The following is a 21,609-nucleotide window of genomic DNA, read 5'->3' on the forward strand; positions in this document are numbered from 1 at the left end:
GAAGGTGTTTTGTGAATTGTTCCTTGGTGTGAGTGCAAAGATATGTCTGGAGAAGAGGATCAGAAAATGGATGGCCACGCTTGTTTCTGAAAACACACAAGAAGCCCGGAGCTGGAATCGAACCCTGCACCTCTGCACTGTGACACAGACACACTAACCATTCGACTACCAGGCCGACATGAATGCGTCACATAGACCCAATACAAGACAAAATACAAGCGCATGAATAGTCAAGCTTTTTTTTGTGTGTTGGAAGGCATTATTCACAATAAAAAACGACCATTTATAGCAAGGCGTTTTTTTTTTTACAGCCAAAAAGACGACCATGTATTGTCAGGTGTTTTGTGAATTGGTGTGAATGAGAGCAAAAAACGGATGGCGCCATATGTTTTTGAGAATTCACAAATCAGAGCTGGGATTGAACCTACCACCTCCGCACTGGGAAACAGAACCACTAACCACTCGACTAGCTGGCTGGACATGAGCAATCGACATTGTGTCAATATGACACTTTGTTTTTCAAGACGCCAGTTTTTTTTTTTTTTTAACCTAACATTTTTCGTCTAAAAACGCCTTCCTATACATGGTAATTTTTTTCGGCTCAAAACGCCTTCTATACATGGTCGTTCTTTTCGGCTAAAAACGTTTTACTATGGTCGTTTTTTTCGTCTAAAAACGCCTTACTATACATGGTCGTTTTTTTCGTCTAAAAATGCCTTACTATACATGGTCGTTTTTTTCAGCTAAAAACGCCTTACTATACATGGTCGGTTTCTTTGTGGTAAAAATGCCTTACTATACATGGTCGTTTTTTTTCGTCTAAAAACGCCTTACTATACATGGTCGTTTTTTTCGGCTAAAAACGCCTTACTATACATGGTCGTTTTTTTCGTCTAAAAACGCCTTCCTATACATGGTAATTTTTTTCGGCTCAAAACGCCTTCTATACATGGTCGTTTTTTTCAGCTAAAAACGCCTTACTATACATGGTCGGTTTTTTTGTGGTAAAAATGCCTTACTATACATGGTCGTTTTTTTCGACTAAAATTGCCTTACTAAACATGGTCGTTTTTTTCGTCAAAAAACGCCTTACTATACATGGTCGTTTTTTTTGGCTAAAAATGCCTTACTATACATGGTCTTTTTTTTCCGTCAAAAAACGCCTTACTAAACATGGTCGTTTTTTTCCTCCAAAAACGCCTTACTATACATGGTCGGTTTTTTTGTGGTAAAAATGCCTTACTATACATGGTCTTTTTTTTCCGTCAAAAAACGCCTTACTAAACATGGTCGTTTTTTTCCTCCAAAAACGCCTTACTATACATGGTCGGTTTTTTTGTGGTAAAAATGCCTTACTATACATGGTCGTTTTTTTTCGTCTAAAAACGCCTTACTATACATGGTCGTTTTTTTTCGTCTAAAAACGCCTTACTATACATGGTCGTTTTTCTCGGCTAAAAACGCCTTACTGCGTTTTTTTTTTTTGCATCAACTACAGTCATAACGGATTTTTTTTGAGGCGTTTCAGTTCGAAGAATGACGACATAATATCAATGAGAAATCTTTTTATTTTGTCTTTTTTTTTGGGACAACATGAGAGCACATGTTCACAGGTGGTTTTGAACAAACGAGCCACACGTGCGCTTGGCTTTCCCAATGGAAATAATTCGGCACACTGAAAACTTGGATTTGCCATACAAGACAGCTGACCCCACTGAATACAGCAGGCACGACGACAGAGAGACGACACATTTGACAAAACGGAAAATTACAATCATGTCTCGTGAAAGAAACCCGCCCGCCTTTTTCTGTCTTTTGTTTGATTTTAGTCGCAAAACTAATTGGAGGTTCGTCCTTATCGGAACTTGGCACTACAAAATCATTTTTACAGTCGACACAGAAATGTACACACTCGTTGCTGCTCATGCTATGGTTGGAGTGACCCAAAAAAAAGATGTCACACGGTGACAGGTTAAAATGGTCGCGCACGCACGACCACACACAAAATATTCTAGCAGCTGAAACTAACCGATGTAGCTTAGCCCGAGAGCAGCAGAACCAGCAATGGAATGTCGACGGAAAGGAAGGAGATGACGGATGAGGAAGCGTCATCAGCCACTGCGGTTCCACGGAGGGACTCATCAAGATTGGACGCTGTTTCCCCCCCCCAACGGAGAATCACTAACGGGGCATCCTTACGGTGTTGTGCAGATTTTAGCTTCAAAATGTTAACCCAAACTACGCAAAGATAAAAACTACGCAAAAGTACCGCTTGGTGTAAACGGAAATCAACTCTAAGCAACTAAAAGCGAAAAAGGACAACAGGTACGAGTGAGCAACACCTTCAAAAAAAAAAGAAAAAAGTTTGCCATTCTCAAGTCATTGTTCACTCAAACAAACATGAACGGCGGCCATTTTCTCAACACAAACGTTGAATTTGCTTTGGGGGCAAATTGCCTAGTCGGTTGCTTCCAACTGAAATGGACGACTTCCTATTTCATTTCAGGCACGCTTCAAACATTTTTCTATCGTCTTCCGCGATTTCAAGTCCACGGCAATTTCATCTCTCGTTCCGGGGTGAGCTAGCGAGCAAGGCCTCTGAAATACATACAGTAGATTTTCACCCGGATAACATGCACGGGGGGGGGGGGGGGGGCACAAATTGTAGAGCTTTCAGCCATGCCGAATCCCCCAAAACGGGCAAGATCTGCTCTTGTTTTGAGATGGCGGCTTAAAGAGCTGCCAAAATGAGTTTCCGAGGAGCGGTTTATCTCAAGCCGGGTAGACTGCTCGCTTGTGCTAAGTCAAAGTGATGCTTTGATGGAAGACGAATGGGGCTAAATGGGGGGATGGGGGGGAGAGGAACGGCGCTGTAAACACGACAAATGACATTGAGGTCACGAAATGCGACGCCGAGCGAGAAGAATACTGAAAAGCTCCACTCTTCATTTCCCCCCCCCCGTTGGCGTCGCCTTAAAAGCCAAAGTCAAAGACGATGCGGTCCTCGAAGATGGCGATGAGCAGCATGATGCCGAACCCGGTCAGCAGTCCCAAGTTCTGCAGCAGAAAGTGCCCCAGCTGGCAGCGCTTGTGCACCTCGCTGTCGCCGTGGAGCAACTCGGGCAACTGCCAACAAGCAGGCCGGCAATTAGCGCGGCGCGGCCACAAAGGCAACGAGAAAAGATCGCGCGACTCGGCCTCGCGTGGCAGATCGACGTCCGCACACTCTCGAAGTCTCCCCGTCAAAAAGCCCCCCCCCCCCCACCGAACACGGCCGTTATTGGGGGCCAGCGGGGCCTTCTTACCATGTCCACCAGAGCCACGTAGAGGAACATTCCGGCCGTGATGGCGAAGATCCAGCTGGTGACGTTGTGCGTGTACTGGCCCACGGCGGTGCCGATCAGCATGCCCACGTAGGCCATGAGGGCCGACAGCACGTTGTACACGATGGCCTGCTTCACCGACATGCCCGCTTTCAGCAGCACCGCAAAGTCGCCTGAATGCTCACACGCGCGCGCACACGGCCGTTTTATTTTCCTAAACGTAAAACTTTCATTTCTGCGGCTGCGCATAACAATGCCGTTGCATCATAAACTGCAAGTAATTGAATGCCCCCCCCCCCCCCCCAACTCCAAAAAAAGTTGTTGAATGTACATAAAACAGACTCAAAACACATGACTGTCATTGTCAACTGAATTTGAAGTCTTCAAAAGAAAAGCCTTGCACGGTACATTTTAAAGACGGGAGGAAGCGCATTTCGCCGCTCACATGCAAAATCGAGCAATAACGAGACGGTTGCCATCTGTTAGCTGGAGCCTTTTAAAAGCAGGGGGAAAAAATAACAAGCCGGGCTTAGGCGAGCCGCTCAGCAGCAGAAGGAAGATCTTCGGCAAACGGGATTTGCTTGACGCCGCCGCTTTGCTATTAGCGAGGCCTCGGCGCCATCTTGTCACATCTCATGAAAAATGTAAACAAATACAAAGCGTCACGAATGAACGGTAGCGCTTGCCGACGCCGCGTTGGGCGCGCGCCTTAAGGGGCGTCGCGTCGCTCACGTCATCCAAAGTAGGAGCAAAAGACGCTCGCACAAAGTCGCGTGACCTCGGGCGAGCTCAAGCGAGGCGGGTTTGGCATCTCCGCACGGTACGAATCTTGTTGTTGGGCAACGCGGGCAAGTTGCCAGGACAAAATGGAGTCAGCGGCCGACCGGCTTGACGCGAAGGCTCGAGAGACGAGCGCTCGCCCACCTGGGCCATCAAAAGGAGGTCCAAGTGGAGGCGGCGACTCCTCCCTTATGATTACGGACGTCGGGTCTCAACGGTATTTGTGGCTGGCGCGCCGGCCTACATTTGCCCCCCCCCCCGGCGCGTGTGTGACAAGCGGCCTCTCTCCCTGGCTAATCACCACCGTGAATAAATGAGCCCGCCGCTGTCAGCCGTCAATCAAAACGCGCAGTGAACTCTCGCTCGGCCTTTTTCCCGCCCCCCCTCGCTTGCCGACTCCTCCGCAATTAAAAAGAAGCCCTCGCCGCTAATGAGCTTCGCCCCGGGTGGTCGAAGAAGCCCCCCTTCCCCCCCCCCCCCTCGTCATCGGCGCCTTTTGCCTCCCGGCTGCCAGTCGGCCACGCCTTTTGCTTTTGTACGGCTGCGCCGGCGCTGCCTGACAGACGTGGGACCGGATTCATTTTATAGAGGGGGGGACGAGGAGGGGGGGGGGGTTCCTACTTGTATGCCACATCTGGATTCATGCCATCCTTTTGATGCCCTGTGCATAAAGTGACAAAGCGTGCTCAGATGAGAGGCCAAACCTCGATGAAGTGGTCGACTACGCTGGCGCGGGGCTCAAAAGAGTCTCAACGTGGTCTTCACGGGCTAAACGCAAATGTGACACTCGCGCCTCGTGTTGTATCGAACCCGGTTGGCCAATTAGCACGACATTGATCGGACCTACAGTACGTCTCAAGTGTACCTTTCGCTTCGCTGGCATTCCGACTCGTGTGGCGTGCCTGTTCCCCTTCTCAACTTCTCCGTCCAAACAAAGCACAGCTTGGAACCCCCCCCCCCCCCCCCTGAAAATTCCTCACTGCCACGGAGTGAAAACGGCGCACCGGCGCCTTTGTCGTTTTTGATTGGCGCCGTCATGAACAACAAGCACAAGGCTTCATTTCGCTGCCAGAGGGGACTCACTTTTTTGGGGGGGGGGGGGGGGGCAAAGGGAGGCGCCAACGGGCCCCATAAAAGGCGACGGGAAGCACTTTTGATTGCCATTCAAAAAGAGGCCATCTCGCGGCGAGGTCGTCCGTGTCCCGCAGCAAGCGCGAGACACGTTTTGTGGTGATTTCACGGGCGGTCTCGGCGCGCGGCACTTACCGAGTTCATGAGGTAGTTCGTGGCAGAAAACAGCCACGGAAGTGCTGATGCCTCCTGTGAGGTTTGCGCTGAACGCCGCGCCTGAAAAACAAGAAGAGTTCACGGTGTCGGCCGCGCCCGGAAGGCGCGTTCGACTCCGGGAGGACACAAAGAAAGTTGTTGTTCGCGGAGCTCCCAAAAGGTGAAATGGGGTCGGCACGTTGGGAAAACAAGCCGCGGGCGCCAATGGCAAATCAATCGACGGGCTTTCCGTCAGACGCGGCGCTCGGGAGTTCGGGAAGAGCGACTCGTACCGATGGCGAGCCCGTCGCTGAAGTTGTGCATGCCGTCGCCCATGATGACCATCCAGGCGATGCTGGCGATTCCGGCGTCCTTCATCTCCTGATCCGAGTGGCAGTTGCCGCCGTGGGAGTGGCCGTGGCCGTGGCCGCGCCCCCCCTGCGCGGCCTTGTGGCCGTCCGCCGCCGTCTTGTCGGCGGGGGGGTCGTCGGGCGCCTGCAACTCCGCGAGTTGCGTGTCATTGTGCTCGCCGTCGCAGGAGACGGCGCCGCCGTCGGGATCTAAACGCGACGGGGGCGAGGAGGGGGGGGGGGCGTCAGAAGCGGCGGGACGGGCAAAGCCGCGGCGGGCGCTACTCACCGTCACCGAGCGCCTTCAAGTGCACCCATTCGGCATCCGAGCGGCGATTTAATTTGTGGTCTGACAACTTTCGGCCAATCTTGCCCTCTTCGCTTGCTTTTTTGGCAGCCTTCCGGGAAGAAACGCGGACAATTAGTTCATAGAGGTGGCTAAATCACACATTAGCACTTTAGTAGAAGTAAAGGGGTGGGGCGGGGGGGGGGGGGGTCTGGTAACAATAAAAAAGACTTGGTTCTATATTATATTTATATCTATTGGGACTATATTTTGACACAAGCTGATTTTGACATCGAGCAGAAAGTACAGAAATGTGTTTTCACACGAGGACAGTCAAGTAAAGAGTCACCAGAAAAATATTCCACGTCCACAGAGCTGAAAATTCAGACAGTCGTGAAATAGGGCGAATCCTCGACCACTTGCCGCTTCAGTGCTTTGCGGATCTTTCTCTCAAAATAAAAATTAAAAAAAAAAAACAGAATGCAGCCATATTGCGGAAAGACGCATTGTTTGCTGTTGCTGCGCGACAGCGGACGTTTCCCCGCGTGCCCAACAAAAAAGCTGACGTGACTCCGAGGCTTTGCACGTGCCGTCACGGGGGCGTTTTCTGGCCCCCGTTCCAAAATGACTGTATTTCTTTGCCGTCATTATTCCCCACTCAAGATGAAGAATGAGCGAGCGGGTCTCCCCCCACGAGGGCCGAGCTTTAAAGGTGGTGGGGGGGGGGGGCGATTGCGGCAGTAGCGAGGGCGGCCTCGTCAGTCTGAGGCCCGGTGGCGGTTTCTCTCACCCTTTGATCCTTGTAATGCTTGAACATGCCGATGCAATGCTCGAAAATGAAGAGGAGGTAAATGCCGGCCAGCGCCGTCAGGCCCTTCCACACGCCATCAAAGTCGCTGGCCAGATCGCCGGCGCGGTCACCGTCGCCGTCGCCGCCGTGGTCGTGCTGCCCTTGAGCCTGTCGACAGAAAGCAAAAAAAAAACGCTCGGCAAACGGGAGACCGAGCGGACCCCCCCCCCGAAAGCGGCCGCCCGGACTCACGTGAGGCAGCAGGTGAAGGAGGGCGTCGCCGCTGAGGGTGCCCACGGCCAGCGCCACCAGGAAGGTGAGCAGGAACTTGAAGCAGGACTGATTGAGGATGGGCACCAAGACCACTCCCAGCAGAGACAGCAGGCTGATGATGGTGATGGACACAAAGCCCCACACCCAGGTCCACACTGGAGACAGAAATCAACAAAACTCATTTGGGAACCCCCCCCCCCTCCCCGCGACTTGCTCTCTCCTCACGGGGGAAAATCTACCAGGGGGGCTTTTCAATCCACCAAACCTTGCGATGACACGAAGCCCAAAGCAAGAAACTTTAAAACCGCATTTCAGCAGAATCCCACTTCATGATTTATTTTGTCGACGCCGTCGATGGAAAAGTCGCGAGGCGGAGCGGCGTGATAAAAAGCGACGCTATCCTTTAATCTGTCAAAACAGCGCGAGGCCAAAGTGAAAAAGTTGATGACTTTTTGGTCACAGAGGACAAAATGCTTAATGTGGTATGAAACTCAATGTCACAAGCGGCGCCGGCGCCTTTGCGAAAGCGCCGTCGGATCCCTCGCCGCTGACGTTTGCCTACCGGCTTTTTATTGACTGAAACGCCACGCGCGTGTTGGTGCGCAGGCCCTGCCGCCGCGAGCGAGCGGGAACGCCGACAACCGTCCGTCCGTTTTCTACCGCCTATCCGGGTTGGGGTCGCGAGGGCTTTAGGGGGGGAAGCCCGGACCTCCCTCTCCCCAGCCACTTCTTCCGGTTCTTCCCGGGAGACACGGTCTCTCCGGCGTGTCCCGGATCGTCCCGCCGGCGGCATGTGCCCCGAACGCCTCAGCGGGGAGGCATCCTACTCCGATGCCCGAGCCGCCTCACCCGGCAACGGTGGAGGAGGAGCGGCCGGACTCTGAGCCCCCCCCCCCCCCCCCGGATGACCGAGCTTCTCACCTCATCGCTAAGGGAGAGTTCGGACACTTCTGCCTGGAAGGCAACGAAAGACGAGGGAGTTTGGGCCGAGGGAAGGCATAAATCCGAGTGGCAGTGAGAGGGACCTGCGCTGCGCTCGTCGCCGAGCATTGGAATGCGCTCCGGTTCTGGATCGACCGACTTGCGCGGCATGCCGGTCCCTTCGGATGCCTCCGCCGCATTTTGATCGTCTCCGCTTCGTTATCCATAACCGGCAATCGCGCCGCCTCGGAGTTTGACGAAGCTTTGCCGGATGAATTCCGCTGCCTCGCGTTCAAGGATCCATCTCTCAAGTCATCGCCTCGCCGGAGGCGGAGAAATGACTCATAGCGGCAAAAACGGCGCCGCCTCTCCTTGTCGAATGGACCCCGAGTGGGGACGTCTGTGCGTCTCACGCCTTTGACCGAGTGGTCTTGAGAGGGACGGACGGAATCGAGCTGTCACCGTCTCGTTAAGCGGCTGTAGGATTAAGGAACACGCTGAAAAAGCATTTCCCTGGGCTAAAGGAAAAAGTTGCCTTTTGGGAGGGGGGGGGGGGGGGGGAAGGACCTCATTAGCCTCATTCCCGCTATCCCCGAGTCATTTTTAGCTCCATGTCAAAACATCAGTCTGAAGATTAAAATGTCTTTGCCGAAAACGCCATCTGGGTCATGGCAACCTGCAAAGGTTGAATGAGCGCCAGTGGACTCTTCCTGTTTGTTGATATTTTTTTTGGGGGGGGGGGGGGGAATGGCTGCTATGGACTTGCCACTGAAGCAGATCAAGCGTATCAAGTGGCTAACATCAGCTCATCAGCTAACATCCGCCTCTTCAAAGCAGCGTGCGGTTTCGAGGCCTTTAGCTCGTCTTGTTTGTGCCAACACAAACGCAAGTTGCGCTTGTCCTCAAAGTCAGACAATCCCGCCAGAGAGCGCAGCCCACCGCGTCGGCGCGTTTACGAGTTAGCCTCACTTTTCTATGCTGCGGGTGTCAAGGCACACTTCATTTTTCAGCGGGTGGCGACGGGCAGGTCGGCGATGACGGCAACGGAGATTTTTTTTGGGGGGGGGGGGGGGGGCGGACCCGCCCGTCCACATCTCACCGTGACCTTCCCGTGAGCCTCATCTCAGGAAAAATCGTGCGGGGTGTCACTTAAGCGCTCCTAATTGGCACAGTGCAAAAAAAAGAGAGCCTTTTTTTTTTTTTCTGGAAGCACGCAGAAGACAAGCGCACATTTTCCCAGCTCCCCCACTGATGCCGGCAGGAGGTAAACGGAAGAAAGCCCAGGCGGCGCGCGCTGATGCCTATGGATGAATCTTGCCGCAGCGTCCGGCGCCTCCGGTTTTTGTCACTAACGAGGAGCTGGCCTTGCCCTTTTCCACTCCTTCATGCCGTCTTCCTTGTTAACGTTTCCATTTTCGGGACGGTGACGCGGGGCTGCCGCGGGCACATTTGCTTTTTATCGTAAAAAAAAAAAAAAAAAGAAAAAGAGAGGGAATGGACCGAAGTGAAAACAGCGACGCAGACCTTATTAGCTCCTCCCACAAGGAAATTCAAATTCTGATCGCAACCCGAGCTAACACCCAATTAACATATAAATAACCCCCCCGTGGGTGGCGCCGCCCATTTGCAGTCTGCACACAAAGCGCTGAATGTCACCTGCCACGGGGGCCATCCCACGGTCTCCGAGAACGACGCTAAAAAGTCCCTACACGTGTTGCTGAAAAGAGCCAACTGAGTAGTAACGATGACTTTTTCTTCGCCGGATTAGGCGCGATTTGATCGCTCCCCGCTTGGAGAGCGAGGCGCAAGGACGATGCAATAAAAAACCCGACGGTCTCACAAATCACTCATCCGTGCATACAAAACAGGAAGAGGGATGACAAGTCGGCGTGAAAGCATCGGACATTGGCGACGCGATTGCTTTCATGCCCAAATGTTCTGTCAGCGACAAGCGGCCATGGAAATCTGCGTTCAAATCCAGCACGTGCGACGACCGACAAGGCCAACCGCGAACAGGTTTCAGCGTCATCCATTTTCACGACATCACATCTCGTAAAAGGAAGTCGACGATGACACGTTCTACGCGCCCACGCTAGCCGAAACACGGCCTTCTCATTTATATTGCGTTTGGGGACGTTAAGTCGTAGAGGCCGCCCAAATTTGTCCGTCTCAAGGAAGGGTAGTGGGGGCGGCCATTTTGCCACTTGCTGTCGACTGAAAATGACATCACAGTTGAGCCCCGGACAACTGTGATGTCATTTTCAGCCGACAGCAAGTGGCAAAATGGCCCCCCCCCCTGAGAGAGCTAAAATGGGGTGCGTTTCGCGACTTGGCTGGTATTCCCTCAAACGCAAGATGAATTAGAAGGTCGTGTTGAGACCAGCGCGGGCGTTTTGACATCTGAGAAAGTCGCCTCCGGTTTTTAGTTTGGTTCCGATCAGTCAGCGCTTCATGGCAACGAAAATAATAGAAAGGAGGGGGCGGGGGGGGGGGGGGGGGGTGAGTCAACGTTAAAGGGCATCTTACATCATCAGGTTTTGCCAGGAACTTCCCTCCTTCTGCTGTTTATATTCTGCGTCTTCCATCAAAAGATAAAGTCAGCACTTTAGGCTTTTTTTTTTTGCGTGTGCATGTTTTCGAACTTTTTGGAACAAAGTCTCGTAAAACTGCCCATTGTTCTGCCTGTAATTCATATCTTTGCTGTCATTAGCATCGGGTTTTTATTCACTGTAGATTTTTTTTTTTGGGGTGGATTGATCGGTTATCGGAATCGGCGCGCATTTGTTTTGTGGTCACAAACGGTGACTGCCCGTTCTTCAAATTTGCAGCAAACTTTATGGTTTAACGAACTTTGTTCCACGTCCTGTAACTAATTAACTCAAAACAACAACATCTCATCTTCATTCTGCCGGGCTTCCCGTCTGGAGTTTATAAAAAGCCATCGGGGAGTAAAACACTCCCCGGACTGTCACGGCTGTTCACGACTGTTAGGCGCTATTCGAAGCTCATCTGTAAAGAAAAAAAAAAAAGGTTTGCAATGCTCTCCAAAGCCATTTTTTCACTGTTCACGAACCAAAAGGTTTGTTCATTCTCGCGAGCATCTGCTGGCGGTTTCTCGAAACCTCTGAGCAGCAAATCACAGCATGGTGTGTTTCGCCACATTTCATCCAAGTCGCCAGCGCCGCCATGATGAATTTGTTCCCTTGTCTCCGGAAATAAGAGTTTATGGGGGGAGGGGGGGCACTCCATTAGTTCTGAATGTTTTAATTTTTTTAACCCTAATCTTTTTTTTAACATGTTGATTTTGAAATGATGCTCTGGCGAATTGTCATCAGTGCTCGGTATAACAGAAAATGAGAAGGAAAGAAAAAAGAAGAAGAAGAAGATGAACGCACAGCCAGAGGGAGACGCCCCCTTTCAATTTCAAGGAAAGGAGAAGCCGTTGCCGCTTCCTTGCGACATGTCTTCAGAACAGTTGCTGGGGGGTTGGAGCGCAGTCTCCAGCGGGTCGGGGAGCCCTTTTTGGAAGGTTTTCCCAGCCCGCTCGGTCAGCTGCTTTTAAGACGCGTCACAAGGAAGCAGTCACAGCAGCAACGAAACGGTCAGCTAGGTCAAAGTTTTTCTCGCCCCCCCCCCCCAAAAAAAACCAGAGCATTGTCTGAAAAAAAAAAAAGAAACTTAATTTAATCACTCAAGACCGCTAATGAGTCCCCATGAGAAGATGAAATCCGAATTTGCCTTCTGTCTCAACACGCAAAGACTTGATGTGATCAATGCGCTCCGTGCCCGAGAGCATTTACATGAGCGACGATCTGTGTGATTGTCTGTCTGCTTTTCAGCGCAGTTTTTAAATCAGGCTTAGTCTGACCACCTGCATTGGTAGCGTGCATTTTTGTCTTTTGCCACCACCCCCAAGAAATCAATAAAAAACCTCTTGTGAATTGAGAGAACAAAATACCTGCTCGGTCAAGTTGACAAAACCTGAACCGCTTCGAGTGCCTTATGAGAGTTGACTTCTCCTGGCCTTCTTATTCAGGAGCGAGTGCACTCCAAACACAAGAGCACGTTACGCTGTCTGCTACCTCTTGTGGCGCGAGGCTTCAGCTGGAATGCTTTCGACTGATCTTAGCGTTATTGAAATGACACGTCCCCCCCCCCCCCCCCCCCCCGGTGTGAGGCGGATGGATGACGCGCTTCGCACTTACCAGAACTGACATTGTCCAAGGCTTCCTGTTCAACGTCCTTCTGGTGGTAATGGCGGATGCACAGCCGGCTGTCGATCTGGTACAGCAGGGCCGGGCACAGGTAGGTGAAGTGGCTCGGAGAGATGAGCGAATCGGGACTCAGCCCGTAGTGGTGGAGGAGCTGGGTCAGGTTCAAACACTGCGAGAGGAGAGAGGGAGATGTGGAAAATGCACTTTTCAAGTTGGCTCTGCCCACCCGCCTCGAGTCTGAAATCAATCATACCCCCCCCCCCTCCCCCCAACAGAATATTGGAAAATCTTGTCATTCTCTAATTTGATCAAACAAGATTGATCAAAAATACTCCACATGCTAATCGGTCATTCAGCAGTTTGAAGCAAGCTCTTGCTAGCCGAATCGTATAGCGGCTAAGGTCAAGAGTCAAAACAGTCATAGGGCTCATGGTCATGTGTTAACAAAAAAAAAATGTTAACTCTTCTAGCGTGTTCACTTTTTTGTGTTCTTTGAAATGTGTCCCCAAAGCATCCCAAAATATGCTACTAGCTTGACCATACATAAGATAGCCAGTTACGTTAAGCCTGTACAAAAATCTCTACTTGAACGGGCATTTTGTCCGCCTGTGACGTGGCGGCTACACCGCGTCAAGATCTGCCACTTTTTCCAGTCTCAAACACGATCACGTCAAAGCAAAAAGTCAAGCAGAGCTACAGTCGGTGTTGTTGTTTTTCGACAATTAGCATTAGCTTCTGATAAGCGGCGCATACGCCTTTGCTCAGTTGAGGCTGTTGGGTGGTTGTCACCCATATGGATCTGCTACTCTAAGTGATAAACGGAATTCGTCAGCTCACTGATTAAGTGCTGCCTCCAGGAGGGAGAAGAAAAGGTTGTCTATGCCTGGCGGTTCATGATGGCTTTAGTTTGTTTGCTTGCTTGTTTGTTTGTTTTTTTCGGGGCTCAGACATGGTATCAAGGTGTCTTTGACCCGCAACACTTGTGGGCAGTATTTTGAGGCTCTACCTCCTCATGCTGGTGAGGCAAGCCACTGGCATGCGCAGAGAAAATGGGGCCCGGAACCGTGGCGCTGTCGGGGCCTCCCGGTGCTTCTCGCTTGTCTTTATGAGAATGGCCGTGGCCGTGGTCGACTCCGTTCCTGCGGTCGTGGTTTTCAGACAGCACCGCGGTAGATGAGAGGGTTTTGTTTTGCCCTCGGACCCTCCCCGGCTTCCTCGGCCTCTTGGACTTAGCGTTTGCGGGGGCGGGAGAAGACCGCAGGTCCACCGGGGCGGAAGACGAACGCTCGCGGCTGGCCGGAGCCAAAGCCGCGCCCATCAGAGCGCGTTCAGAATGACGGCCGCCGTCGTCTTCGGCGCGATGGTGATGGTGACCGTGCTCCGCGCCGTGTGTACGGTCGTGGTTATGATCGTGATCGCCATGATGTTTATGGGAGCGCTCTCCCGACGCGCCGGGAGGCGTGACGGAGGCGGTGCTCTGGTCGCACCGCGTGGGGCCGCGCTCCGTGTGCGGATGGTGGGCGCTGGGACCGTGATGCGGGTGGCTGCGGCCGTGGGCTTTGCCGTGCGAATGGAGGCCCTCCTGCACGTCCAGGATGTCGAGGTGAGCGACGTGGTCGTGCCCGAGGTCATCGTGGGCCACATCGACCACTTTGACTTCGCCGAGACCCAGGCTAACCAGCATGCTCTGAAACCCTTGGAAATCAAGCCGGTCCTTCCGGCCGTAGCGCCTGAACAACCGCTGGATGTAAAACTGCTGCTCTTCCTCTAAAGGCGCCCCGTCGGGGAGTGCCGACTCGGCGGGCGGGGAGGCTCTCGTCACATAGGGAGCCTCGGAAAGCTGCAGGTCGTTGTGGGCGTGGCGATGACCGCGATGCTGCTGGCGGTGGCCGTCACCGTGACAGTGGCTGGATTGATGGTAGAGGAAGGTGAGCACGCACAACAAACAAAACCTGGTGTGCACGTGGACTCGCATTGTGCCCAACTTCTGGTCCCCTGTACAAGAAAAAAAAAAGGAAAAACAAATCTCAAAACACGCCGTCTTTTTTTCCTCGCCTCGGTCGCCAAAGTTTTTGGTCGCCGAGTTCAATTGGACCTGCTCCATATTATTCAGATACTCGGCAATTGTGCGTTTTATCACCAAAAGATGCGAAAAGCAGGGAAACGGGGTCGGCTCACGGAGCAAATCACCACGCAGCGCCATATCGCTTCTGAATGCAATATTCAAAGCGTCTACATTGCGCTGAGAATTACACATCTAATAAACAAGACAAGCCTTCCGGAACACAATACGGTCTTGGAGAATTGAGCAACAAATTGCTCATCCCCCCCACTGTTTAAAAAAATAATAGCCCGAAGCCGCAATATCACCGGAGTCAAATGATCCTCATAAGGTCTCCCGTGAAGCCTGAGGGGCAAGCGGGGCCAAGAATGCCGGAAGTGGGGTTGAGGACTCAATCGGATGTCAGATGAGCACGGCCGCCGGCACGCGGCAAAGGCGAGACGGTCAAACGCAGGTTGCCGCCAGCCGGCTTCTTCGTCACGTTTACACACCATCGAAGATGACAAATTGAGACCGGCCCATGCCGCGAGCTTCAAATTCACACGGTATGATAACCGGGAGCAAAAATAATTGCAACGAGACGTGTAAAATCGATTATTTTGAAATATTGGGGCAAATAACGCGCTCTGTAGAGACAAGGTACCTAAGTGCACGTCAAAAGAAAATATTTTTTTCGAAATCAAATTTCAATTTAGTTCAGAAGTAAAAGTACCTCAAAAATGAGTATTGGTGGCTACGTCTCTGGTGTCTGAGTGACGTGCCATCGGAGCGGCAATGAACGGATGCTAGCCATGCGCGTTAGCTCGTCGTCCGCTTTGGCGGCGAGTTGAAAGTGTTTATTTCACGGTCAAATGCAAATGAAAATTTCGAGACGGCCTTAAAAGGGACAGATTAAGGTTTACGTGGCCTCGAACTGATCAAAGACGGATGGGCGGCGCTCTCGTAAATGAGCACTGATTCCGAAAAAGAAGGTTGGGGTGCGCGTTTCTCCGATAAAAGATGAATGGATAAATATCTCCAGACGAGTGATGAAGAGTGCTGAATTTTTTTAAAGAGTCACATTTTCACCAAAAGGCAACATTTGAAGTCAAATAGGCAGAAAGAAGACCAAATCTTCCACTTTTTGCTTTTTAAACAGGAAATCTTTCATTCTCATTTTAATATCCCATCCAGATATACTTGCAGACTATTTTTTTATGTTGATATGGCGACACATACCATGAACAAGAAGGGATTCATTTTAGGAAGTGATAGCAATTGTAGACACCCCCCCCCCCCCGCCCACCCCCCGCAACCCTTCTACATGCCTAATCTACAAGGGGGGGGGGGGTCATTCATCTGACAGATACTGTATCTGATAAGGCAGTTTTCCATCAACCAGCAGACTCCATCAAGACTTTCTCAGCTCCTGACTATTGGTGAAATATTTGTGAAAATTTCACATTGCCGAATGCAACCACATGCTTTTGCCCCCCCCCCCCCCCCCCCCACACCCCCCCGACACATTCTTTCCATTCTCTGAGTTGCCCATTCTCAAATCAAAGTGCGCAAAGGAAAAAGGGAAAAGGATCTACTTACCTTTTCGGGGCGTTGAATGAGAGGCGTGAACTCGGGAGCGACGGCGCGCCGACCAAAGGTTCGGCGTCAAGCGTGGCGAGAAACGTATTTCATGGCTGTCGGCGGTGTTTATAAACACAAGACGCCGGTGACCTATGAACCTCAGCGCTGATAGGATCGGGTAAAGGCAAGGCCCTGTTTGGAGAGCACACCCTCCCACTAAGACACAGAGCCCGACTGTGTTCACTTGATGACAGCAGCCGCCTCGACTTTGGGGAGGGAACACCAAAACAAAAGCCGCAAAGCTGCTATCTTTTTCTTATTGTGGCCGGAGGTGCCAATTGAATAGTGCTCAATTTCGTGGCCATTTGTCAAGATGCGAGAGATGACTGGACTGCGGAAAGTCACTGAAAATAAAACTGGGGGGCTTGAAAGAGAAAGTCCAGTACGAGGTGGTTGACATGTGATTCCCTGGAATTTGCCCAGAATGGCTGATTCAAAGCAAAAGGTCTGAATTTCTGATGACATTTTCGCCAGGTTTCCCCGAGACTTTTTCGTGCGGCCTGTTATGATCGACGCGTCCGCCGTGTTTCGCGTTGATGGGCGCAACTTTCCGGGGCATGCTACTCAGTCACTTTTGGGAACATCGCCATCCAGTCATCAATCCATAAACTGATCCGGTTTATCCTCAGGAGGCTCGCGGGCATGCCTGAGCCTATCCCGGCTGTCATCTCACAGTAGGCGGGGGACACCCTGAACCGGTCGCCAGCCAATCGAAGGGCACACGACAACCATTCGCGTGCGCAATCACAATTTCGAGTCACCTGTGAGCCCGCCAGGCACGTTTTTGGACTGTGGGAGCACGCCGGAGTACCCGCAGAAAACCCACGCAGGCACGGGGAGAACAAGCGACTCGATTTTAAAAAAAAAAACAAAAAAAAAACTCGGGGAGGCGGTTGGGATAGCGGTTGGAAATGAGATTTGTCGTACGTAAATAATGACGAGTTTGGATGACTCACGTGAATATGCTCCCTCCTGCTTGAGACCCTCCACTTCTGATTCTGCGAGTTTCCAGCACTTCTGAAAACTGTATTCTAGAAAGGGGGGGGGGGGGGGGGAGGAGAAGAAAATGCTGTTAAATGAAACATGTCAAGATTGGTCCGTTTTTGAGGAGTGACCTCACATTTCATCAAATTGAGCAGGACCAATGCGCTTTTTCTGTGACTGTGGTTTATTCCGGAGACGCGACCGTAAGCCGACGGAGAAAAAGGCGCTGGGCATTTTTGTTCATCGCTCTGATGGCCAAAGCGGAGCCGGCGAAAGCGTCCCGTGGCCGCGGGACGCTAACTGACGGGCGCCGCCTTCCCAATGAACCCGCAGATGATCATTTGCCGGGCGGAAGGTGAACGTCGTTGAGTCAGCGAGACACTTTCGCAAGGGTAATAAGGGGAACACGTGCGCACGGAATGGAGGCGTTTCATTCAGAAAAATAATAAATAAAAATCATATAACCTGCCACCCAACTGAACAAACCAACCTTTGTACAACGTCCATTAGTCAAAGGAAGACTCGAGGCTCTGTTTCAAGCCCTTTTTTTTTCTTTCAAGATAAATACATGAAAACAACTCCTCATGTTCCAATTAAAAATCCCCCCCCCCCCCCCCCCCCCCCCCCATGAGTCAACCGAATGTTTTTTTTTGACATATTTAAAAGTGTCCCGGTGCTGGATTTCTAGGAGGGGTGCTCAAAATGTTTCGAGGTAAAATTAAGATGGCGCAACAGTGGCGGCGGCAGCGCCCGTGTCAAATCCAGGTCACCGGTGACAGCGGGGGGGGGGGGGGGGGCCCAGTTATTTCTCTCGCGAGGGAATCGCCGATGCGCAAACGTCTGAGCCGCTTCATATGATTCCCACATGACCGATTCATTTGTTTCTCATGTCGGTGTCAAGCACGGGACGGCAGCAGAAGGGGAGGGGGGTGGGGGAGAGATCCAATGTGGGAACCCAACGCGGCTTCACATTTCTTACGAGAAAACAAAATTGCCGTATTGAGTCGGCGCACACGGAGGCGAGGCCGTTGGATGGCACGTCGGCGGCTCAACCGCTTCAAGCTTGAACGATGTTCAGCAGGGTGCTTCATCGGGGGGGGGGGGGGGGGGGGGGGGGGGGGAAGGTCAAAACGTGGAAGCGATTTGGGTGCACTTCCACTTGCATTTTGATGATCACAGCTTACAGCTAACGAAACCCTTCACGAAATGAGACGGCAGAAGAAATAAAATGACTTTCAAGGCACATACGAGTTGAAACACTGAAATAAGGGGAACTTTCCCACAATTTTTCAAATCCACTCAGATGCACGAGAGTCTTCACGATCCCAAACTGTACCAAAATACACAATGAAGAGAATCTGGCAAAGGCGCTTATTTTTGTTTAATCGAGCTGAGCATGCAAAACGGAAAGCAGACCGACAAGCCGCAAACGCTGTCGTAAAGTTTCAAAGGTTGCGCTACGTCTAGCATGGTTGTCAGTTTGTTGCACGGATCGGCAGTCGGGGACTTCAAAAACAAACAAGCCAATAAAAAAAAAACATGGCCCCCTTCATGCCTCTTATATATACAGTATATATATATATATATATATATTTTTTAACAACGACAAACCGTAACAAGAGAAATGACTTGCATTGACCCATCGGTTGATGAGTTGACTCTTCCGCACGTACGCGCTACTGTCCTGTTTTCCGACATCCATTTGGCTACCGGGCAAAAGCCAGAAATACAAGTAAGCAAACAAAATAATCACTTGAAGAAATGATTTGGAAAAAAAAAAAAAAAAAGTATTTCAACGGCAGGAAGTGGTCCTTACCTCTTGTCCAAACACGGCAAGCACATGTACACTCTGAGCCCAAGGTAAGACCACTAAATGCTTTCAAGTCCAAAGGCTCAAGTTATTTGGGGAGGACGTCGGGAGGCACGGCGTGCGTGCGTGCGTGCGTGCGTGCACGCGGGATTCAAAGCAGATACATTCCGCGTGACCTGTAATATGTGGGCAATATTTACAAGAGAATAACTGGCCAAGGGCCACGTCATCGTGGGCATCGATTGAACACGATACTGCAACGTCTGGGGTGCCCAAACTTTTTCATTCGAGGGGCCGCTCTGAAATTCTTCAACTTTTTGAAACGCGCTTTAAAAAGTCAGCCGAGAAATCAATCAAGGCGGAGCCTCGTTTGCGCCGCTCTAACGTCCACGTTTCAAAGTACCGATTTGACATCATTGATTTTCCCTTTTGCCACTTTGCCTGACAATGAACACGATGCGATTTTCGCCAAGAGGCCTCGGTGACGACAAACCGTAGGAAGCGAACTGCCGCCGCGGGATTCCCCTCCCTTGCTTAGCAACACTCCTGATCGACTCGGTACGTTGTACTCCCTGCCCGGACTTGTTGTTTTTAAAACTAAATGATCATTTATTGCAAATTAGAGAGCGCTAATAATTATGAAGCTTTCCAAAGTTAACATTAGCGATGGAATTCTCCAATCTGAAGCACGCCCAACAAGTGAGCTTTTGGCTCGCATCTTACCAATCGTGAGTACGCCGGCATTTACGGTCCGTCTATTTTTCTTTTTTGTTGTTGTTCAAATCGAGCCCAGCAGAAGGCAGAAGTGCTTACTTAAAGCTTGCGCGGGAATAACGATGTTTTTCCAACGGGCTTTTTAAGTAGCAGCTTAAATATGCGCTATTGACTTTAGACCAGGTTTTGCTCATTATGGGGGCGGGGCAAGGCTTCTTTTATTTGTGTTGCTTCATGTGACACATTTTAAACACTGAAAATAACAGTCAAGTGAATTGTGTTGATCCATGGAGAGAAATATGACTTGAGAGCATGTTTATGCTTTGTGAACACACGGTCAGATGATTTGGTCTTTATTGCACGAGTCAAGGGTTGTCCTATTTCACTCACCTGCAGGCTGTGGTGAGCTAAACATCACGAGTGACTGAAAGCAAAAAAAAAAAAAAAAAAAAAATGGCCACGGTATAGTCAACATGACAGTTACTCATAGAACATTCATTGTGAGGTACGGGACAAATAGAGGATATCTTATCTTAAGTTAGACTGGGGCCATCGAAACACGTTCGGAACCGAAGATTCAAGTCATGGAATGAAAATGTATTTTGCATTCTTAAGCAACAATACCAATATGAAAACATGCCCGTGAAGTGCAGGTTGAACTTTTTGACCACTTGAGTTGGCAATCCTCATGCTCTACACTGGCGGGCGTATCTGTGACTTCAAAGGTGTTCGGTTTTAAGGCAGGGCCTGGCCCGCTGAATGACAGCACACAAGTCGCAATCGCCAGGAGTAGCTGCGATTAATTGATCACGATAAACAAACTGTTGCGGTCGACTTCATGTTGTTGTTATATGGATTCCTTAAAAGAATTAAATGCATTGGAATACAGTAGGTGATGGAGAATCATTTAGCTCGAGAGTGAACCACTATCTACTTCTGAACCAAGTCAATAATGTTGTATTGAACTTGACCGGATTAAAACAAATCATTTCGATCAATTCCAGGCTGTGTAAACAGAGTGGGAAAAACACACTGGAAACCCATGACATTCATTCCGGTAACTGCCTCCCAAAGTTTGTTGTTTTTGTGTTTTGTTTTGTTTGTACCCCCGCATTTCTAGAAATCTGCCTTTCGGCTTGATTTCAGTGCGTCCACCGTGTTGTTTGGTGCCAGAACTAAATTTTCTGCGGGGTTTGAGAAATCCATTAAACTGCTCTCAAATAGCTGGCAACGGGCAAGCGGTTGGGTTGAAATGTATGAAAGACGCCACGGACGCGTTTCCGTGATCTAAATGTATTCACTTTGAAAACGTCGTTGTGGTTAGCCAGGGTATTGGTTCCACGGGTTGCGCTGCAAATGCAACCCTCGACGAGGCCCCGAAATAGACCGGCGGGACTCTGCCGACGTGCCAGACGGATGACTACTTCCCTCCCCAAAAAAGCAAGATGCGCCATCAGCCTTCTTTGTCCATAAATCATGACTACCAGTGGTCAAATAAAGACGCAGCAAAGAGAATGCTAGTCAACAATTCGACGTTTGCTCGCTTCGCCGCACGTGGCGAGGAGAAACACGCTCGGAAGCCTCCGTCAAAAAGAAAGTGCTACAATGAGCCAGTAAGACAAGAAAAGAGAAGATGCTGGCGCATAATGAGGACATTTCTTCCCAGCAGCCCCTTAGTTTACGTTGACGGGGAGCAGCTGCCTGGTAGAACGGCTAAAGTAGCTCGTAAAAAGCAAAGCAACACGAGCTAGCAGCAGACGAGCACGCAGGAAATGAGCGCAGCGGAGAAGAGCTTCCAAACGACATGCTCGTCAGTCGGGGTGTTTGCTAGTTGCGCTTCAACAAGTGCCGAGAATTGGCAAATATATCGGCGTGGGCGCCAGGCCACGCGATCGTGTCCATGTTGTTTTGTGGGAGTGAATGAAGAGGAGCGTAAATGCCTTTTTCGTGTCGTTACCTCACTCGAGTGCCGTGTGCAGCTCCTCTCCGCTCGGTACGAAAAAAAAAAATGCTTCCGCAAATATGACGTCACGCGGCGAGAATGAACCCTAATTCCCCAACGTTGCTTGCGCAGTATTCCTGCCGTTGCAAAAGAGGCGGGGACAGCTAGTTACGCTGTTGGCGTATAAATGGGGTTTGTAGTACAGCGGCGAGAAAGCGCAGTATGACATACCGACTTTATTTTATTTTTTTAAACTAAACTCTTAATTTCAGTC

The 21,609-nt window shown here is 50.7% G+C and overlaps 1 protein-coding gene across 4 annotated transcripts; it reads right to left on the minus strand.

Moving 5' to 3' along the window:
* Window positions 1–1,550: 1,550 nt before the first annotated feature.
* Window positions 1,551–21,406, minus strand: slc39a10 (solute carrier family 39 member 10). Of its 4 annotated transcripts, none has more exons than XM_086123739.1 (11): window positions 21,356–21,406; window positions 16,842–16,916; window positions 13,210–14,198; window positions 12,195–12,372; window positions 7,048–7,223; window positions 6,796–6,963; window positions 6,009–6,117; window positions 5,663–5,929; window positions 5,370–5,450; window positions 3,306–3,496; window positions 1,551–3,126 (listed from the first exon to the last, which is right to left on the minus strand). In XM_086123739.1, exons 3-11 carry the CDS (start codon window positions 14,176–14,178, stop codon window positions 2,974–2,976), a joined length of 2,292 nt encoding a protein of 763 aa, XP_085979865.1. In that variant the 5' UTR covers window positions 14,179–14,198; window positions 16,842–16,916; window positions 21,356–21,406; the 3' UTR covers window positions 1,551–2,973. The 4 variants fall into 4 exon arrangements, with proteins under 4 accessions (XP_085979865.1, XP_085979863.1, XP_085979866.1 ...); XM_086123737.1 differs by having other exon boundaries at window positions 21,351–21,402; XM_086123740.1 differs by lacking the exon at window positions 21,356–21,406 and adding an exon at window positions 18,686–18,704.
* Between the last annotated feature and the right edge of the window lie 203 nt (window positions 21,407–21,609).

This window comes from Hippocampus guttulatus, chromosome 11 (genome assembly GCF_054856545.1).
Source record: "Hippocampus guttulatus isolate MCC_2025c chromosome 11, RoL_Hgut_1.0, whole genome shotgun sequence".
Classification (NCBI taxonomy): Eukaryota; Metazoa; Chordata; class Actinopteri; order Syngnathiformes; family Syngnathidae; genus Hippocampus; species Hippocampus guttulatus.